The sequence below is a fragment of the Rhea americana genome, unplaced genomic scaffold, assembly GCF_003343005.1.
Source record: "Rhea americana isolate MKP2758 unplaced genomic scaffold, rheAme1 scaffold_50, whole genome shotgun sequence".
Taxonomy (NCBI): Eukaryota; Metazoa; Chordata; class Aves; order Rheiformes; family Rheidae; genus Rhea; species Rhea americana.
In genome coordinates this window covers 2,782,112-2,788,166 of record NW_028186646.1, presented here as the reverse complement: position 1 = coordinate 2,788,166, position 6,055 = coordinate 2,782,112, and the positions used below count along the sequence as shown (strand labels likewise).

At 42.4% G+C, this 6,055-nt stretch overlaps 1 protein-coding gene across 7 annotated transcripts in view; it reads right to left on the bottom strand.

Annotated features, from left to right (window-relative positions):
• The window catches only part of IDI1 (isopentenyl-diphosphate delta isomerase 1), a 12,306-nt gene extending 6,261 nt beyond the window's left edge, over positions 1-6,045 (bottom strand). For 2 of the 7 annotated variants that reach the window (XM_085317677.1, XM_085317679.1), the window contains exons 1-3: positions 5,682-6,044; positions 5,051-5,111; positions 4,175-4,241 (exon numbers count right to left, since the gene is read on the bottom strand). Coding sequence is in view for 1 of the 7 variants with exons in the window: in XM_085317683.1 (XP_085173809.1) it covers positions 1-132 (132 nt within the window). In the remaining 6 variants the exon portion in view is untranslated. Of the gene's footprint in view, positions 168-4,174; positions 4,242-5,050; positions 5,112-5,681 lie in introns of those variants that run through there. The other 5 variants (XM_085317678.1, XM_085317681.1, XM_085317680.1 and 2 more) reach the window with 4 other exon arrangements.
• Positions 6,046-6,055: the final 10 nt, after the last annotated feature.

Genomic DNA, 6,055 nt, shown 5'->3' with positions numbered 1-6,055 from the left:
TCCCCACAGGCCGGCGGCGGACGGGCGCGGCGGCTCGCGGCAGGGCGGCTCGCGGCGGCAGCGACGCCCCCAAGACACCGCGGCCTCCCGGGCGCTCACGGCAACGGCCGCCCGGCGCAGCGCGCGCCACATCTCCCGTCTCCCCGCGCCCGCCAATAGCAGCGCCCCAAAACGCCGACGTCACGGCATCGCCCGATCGCCCCACTCGGGCGCGGGGGGCGGGGCCTGCGCCGCGGGCGGATAGGCCTCAGGTAGAGCCAATCGCAGCGGAGCTGGGTGGCGGCGCGGGCCAATACGGAGAGCAGGTGACCGTTGGGGGGGGAGGGGGCGGCCGCGGGTCAAGCGCGGGTCAGCCGCGGCCCGGTTTCGAGGTTACTTAGCGGCGGTTAACGGCGCTTTCGGAGCGGTTCGCGCAGCGCTGACGCCGAGGCCCGGGCAGGGAGCGCTGGCTACGGAACCGAGCCGAAAGGCGCGGCGGCCGCCTTGCTGCGTGCGGTACGAGGCAGACGCGCGGCAGAGCCACGCCGGCGCTGCAGGGCCGCACTGCGCTGCAGCGTACCACTGCTGTGACTTACAAGGATGCAGTACGCCTCTGGCTTCTGGTAATAGTCAGGAGTTCTGAGTATTTTTTAATATTAAAGCGCTTTCTTCATCTTCTCACTCATCCACGAAAAAACTAAGAGCTGCATTGAAGTGCCAGCTGCTGGGGACGCACCTATGCTTTGTAGTGAACAGTTCTTGGGATTCATTTTCTAACTGGTTCTGGGAGCACTTGTTGTGGTAAATGCCATAACAAGGTGACTAGAGAGTTACATTTTTTTCCCCCACTATAGCACATTTCTTGTATTTTCAATTTGCTCCACAGCAGCATCGCTTCACTTAGTGGTTAAGAATGTCTCAGAGATGAATGTACAGCCTCCAGCACTCCAGGAGGTAAGGAATGCAGAGCAGTTCTCCCCCCTGCTTCACTGATAGCTAGTTTGTAGAAGATAGTTACCATGTTAGTCAAACTCCCCAAATGCCTAACTCATTAACTTCTCAAGGGATGCAGAAAGAAATACTGAGTATCTGGGTAGATTATCAGCTGTAGGCAAGATGTAAAGATGAACTCCTCAGATAGGGCAGTTGTAGATATGCACAGATACACGGCCTACAAAGCAGAGAAACTTTAAATCAGCCTCTGTAGAAACTTTGTGTTACCACAATTGTGTAGCTTCTGAACAAAGGTTCTTTTACCAGTTTATTCCCTGACTGCAGATTTGGACTTGCAGTTCAATTTCATAAAAAGCCTAGAAAATATGTTCCTCCTGTTGTCTGATGGCAGCACTTTCCATGATTGCCTCTAAGCTCACATTCTAGCTCTTCAGTATGATTTGTTTTGATTCTTTCAGTGAACAGGCAGATGGCCTTTCATTAAAAAGCGTTTTTTAGCAGAACAAAATGTTCAAAATGACAGCTAATATCTTGCAAGAGGTTCCCCAATGAAGAGCTTGGTTAAGGGAGTGCAAGGACAGGAAGTGGTTTGAGTCAAGTGACTTGAAACCAGTAGTGAACATGAAAAAACAAAAAAACCCCAAAAGAATATACCAGCTGCTGCACATCCTTTCAACTATCAGTGTTGAAAACACAAAACAAGAACATTAATGAGCACTGTTAGTAAGAACTGAAACATGCACTGATTTCTTTTTATCCTGAGTCACTGTTCTGCACAAACACAGCAACTGGAGAATGAACCTTGTAGAATATGGAGAACGTCCTTCACTGTATTTCTGTCTTGCTAGTTTCATTGCTTAAAATGAAAATACTTGACAAATGTGTAAGTGTTCTTTTCTGTCACTCTGATACTATGACCAAACATAAGCTATACAAATCTCTCAAGCATATTATAAGTACTGAGATGGAAATCATAAAATCGTAAGGTTGGAACGGACCTCTGCAGATCATCTAATCCAACCCTCAGCATAGCCCGTACAGGGATTGAACCCACGACCTTGGCATTAGCAGCACCACGCTCTAACCGAGCTAAACCTAACCCCCAAATACGAAAAAGCATCACGTAAGAAGACAACAAAATAACAATGAGCTGTCCTGAGAGTAAAGCCCTATTGGAGTAGAACCTTCTACCCTAAAAATCAGAGATGGTGACCTAAAAATCAGACTGACAAACCTGACATGACATCACAACAACTGAAGAGGAGATGGATTGTACACAGTGATGTGTAGCCTACACAGTGGAGAGATACTAGGAAAGTGTTCCTGTAGATTATGGGGAAAAGAAGAGAGAAGATTGTTTTCCAGTAATAACCACTGAGAACTTCAATATAGGCATTTTAGAACCTGACTGTTGACAAAATTATAGTTACTGTCCTACGTAGAGAAATGAAGCATTTCACCTGGAATGATATTTGTGAACATCCCATCTGACAACAAATCCCAGTGAATAACGAGAGGTAAAAAGCAGCCAAAAAAAAATCTTAACACAAAATAGACATGTGGATGACCTCCGAATACTATAACCAAAGACACCTTCAGGATCAGGTGCTTTATGTCATTTCTTTAGCCCATCCTCTCACTCCCTTCCAGACTTAACTTGTACCTTCACTCCCTTCCAGACTTAACTTGTACCTTCAAACAAGCAATCTGTGAGGAAAAAAAACCAGAAACTTATGAAACCTCTAAAGTTTTATTCTACCCTGCGTGAACAGAAGCATGCATGAAATGGCATATATGTTATTTTGGGACTTAATTTATATTTCTGGTGAAGTCTACTGACCACTTGCGAACACTCTACCACCAAAGGAAACAAAGAGAAAGTAGTTTCTTCTCCTCACTGGGAAATCTCACATTTCACCTCAAGATCCAACCAACTGCAAATCATTCACAGAGTTTTGCTAGCTACTCAGATACAGGAAAATGAAACTAGAGGAACACATCGTAGTTCTGCACCAAGTTAAACAAACAAGAAGACAGTTAGCTACCAGATGAAATAAATGCAGAACAAACCTGAGATTTGACCTCAGCCTAGGATATACAGACTGTCTCTATGAATGAGTCTCGGTTTTCATCTTCAGCAAATAAAGTTTTTCTCCATCCTTCTAACCTAACCCTCTTCTTTTTAAGATTCCTGTTGATTTACTTTAATATTAAAGACTTCAGGTTCACCCTTGTCAACTACAGAGCTCTCCTAGTCCCCAGCTTCCCTGAAGAAGTCCACTTAGAAGTCCACTTCTGCCCTGGAGTCACAGCTCTTCAGAAAACGTCTAAGTTATAAATCTATGTGCAGAGCAAACAGCAGCCTGGTTTTTATCTGAATTGGGATTTGAATCCCTCCTAGTCCCCACTGCTGTTCTCTTTATCCTTCTTTCCTTAAAAGGCATATTTCAGGAGAGTGGATTGGCATTAGCTCACTTCAAGGAAGACAGATGGCTTTGTAGTGGAAATGTAATACATGTATGCTAAATATGTAAGTAGGGTGTTGCATTTGCATTTAGTTCTGCTGCCTAAATTTTGACGGAAAGAGTGTTATGATGGACAGCTTCCAAATGTTTATATACAGCATAAATAATTAACACAATAATACAAGAAACAGCTCTTTTAGGAAGAAGTAATTAAGAAGTTTCATATCTGAAGGGAGAAATATTCCTAGAGTGTTGTTCTGTTCCAGATCAGTTTTTCTTTTTTTTTCCCTCCCCTTTTGTTTTGAACTGTACACAGGATGCTCTGCCTTTTCCTGCTACTTTTACAGGTTTGGAGAATCTTGATTTAGGAGATTCAACTATTATTCTGTTCTGCTGCTGATTTTCTATGCCCTGTAGACAGATTTCCTTTCTTATCCTGTGTTCCTAAGTCCAACAAAGGAAACAGAAAAAGGAATGCATATAGTCTGGAAGGTGATGTCTAGGACAACCCAACGTTTGCTGCTGTGTTCACTATAGTGCTTATAAAAAAGTTTTATTAGCTGTTGGTAAGTCTCATTCTAACTAATATTGTTCCATGTTTCTCTAGGTTCCTGTGTCCATGTACATGTCTTGCTTTGAAAGAGCAGTTTGTGAAAAGCAGGAGCAGTCTGCTGGTCTGTACATCTAACAATGTGTTAAATAGTGTCTTGCTATTCCGCAGTGCCATGACAAAACAAAACCAGGAACAGGGTCAGCATGAAAACAGTATTACTTACAATTCTTTTCTCTTGAAAAAGTAACTTCATCCATATAGCATCTGTTAATTTTTGACTGAAAGTCACCCTGTACCAAAGAAAAAATAATTAAACTCTTGCCTTCCCTTATTTTTGTAGTATTTTGCATTTCTTCAGAAAAAAGTGGTGGTCTCTTTACTGCCCTCTTCTGTTGGAGAGTGAGCAGAGGGAAAGGAAAAAGTCATGAAATATTTTTCGGGAGAAATCTCAAGTGCAGATTCTTGTCCTCTCTCTGGACATTTTTATCTTTGAAATATATAGATTAAAATATTATAATAGAGTTGTATTAGAATAAAATAATTTCAGGAGAAATAATGAGATTTAAACAAACGTATATTTAGGAACTGAATAGCTGAGGATTCTAGAGTTTTGACTGGGATAAGATGTTGAGGATAACTGCAACTGCTTTAATTGTGAGAATTCATACTGGCAAACAGTATCATTTTTTTCAGGTTGTAGTTAAGCTGCTTCTGTTAACTCTGTTGTAGCTTTTGTCTATTTTTTTTTGCTTATACTGTCTCCTCCTTTTTTTGTCTTGAAAGCCATCAATCTATCTATCCCTTTTGTTCCTTTCCTTTCTCCTTTGATAGCATCCAGGAAGAGAATAGGCAAAAATTAAGGGAACGTTTTAGGCTGGTTATCCTGTAGAATAACTTCTAATGAAGGAAGTGATGCATCAGGGCACAAGCACTGACCAAAGCTTTAGTAAACTGGTAAAACACTCTGTTTTTGTCTGTGTTAATACAGTTGCAGCCAAGACAGGACTACAGAAAAAGAGGTGGAAAAGAAAAAGAAGAGGAAAGACAAAGGAAGGCTGACAAGCACATTAAAAGAAAATGCAATATTTTTAGTCCTCACTCTGTGAAGCAGATATTCTTTTGGCCTTTTTGCCAACTGGCTTCTGAGGCAGTTAGATAATCTGTAGGAAGACAGAAAATAATTAGGCAATTTGAAAGGCCTCCTTTGACTTCTGTAATCTGCTGCAATGAATAAGAAATTTAGGTGGAGGCTTTTTGTGTTAATCAGCAAAGGAATTAATCACATTTCAATTATGTGTTGTAAGCTTCAAAGTGAACAGCCTACTTGCAGAATGTAGTGGTTAGCTTTGATTTACCATTTCTGTCATTTTGTCTGCAGATGCACTAAAAAAAAATACAGATTTAGTATTTTCCAGTCATTAGATATTAAAAAACCCCAAGAATTAAAACTGTGTTTAGAAAAGCTTCATGTCTGTCTTTAATCCACAGTGGTCCACCTGATCTATAGTTAGGATAAAATACAATTCAGCTTTTAAAATATCAATATTAAATATCTAGAAGATCTGCAGTTAAAGGCTAAATGTAGACGCATAGGAACAGTGGCAGCATAGCTAATTGCTGCCTATTCTTTTCAGTGTCCCCCAATTTGATGGGATCTTCTGTTACGGTATTTTTGTTTATATTATGTGTCTTATTTCAGAAATAATAGTACGCCGTCTTCATTACTTTACCTCGAATAAAATGTTGTAGGATTCCCTTACAGGGTGATCTGCCCGAAGTTCCTCATTCCCTTCAGGAATCGCTGCACTCTCTAACGTGTATTTCTTTACAAACATGCACACGCATCCGCGCCTATGCCACAGGGATGCATTACTATTTCCTTAGTGTCACCAGGCATAGAAACGCGTATTTTGTGGCAGGCACGCAGCAGAAGAATAAAGGTGGCGAATGTGAGGAAAACGTACGGGAGAAAGTACCCCAGGGCATCCCGTGGAAACCCCTCGAGCCCCGGTACTTGTTCCACGCGGGCAGGGCTGCACCGCGGGATGCTTCCTCGCGGTAGGGGCCTCTCGAGGTTACGGTGTCTAATCCCCGAGCAAGCGGG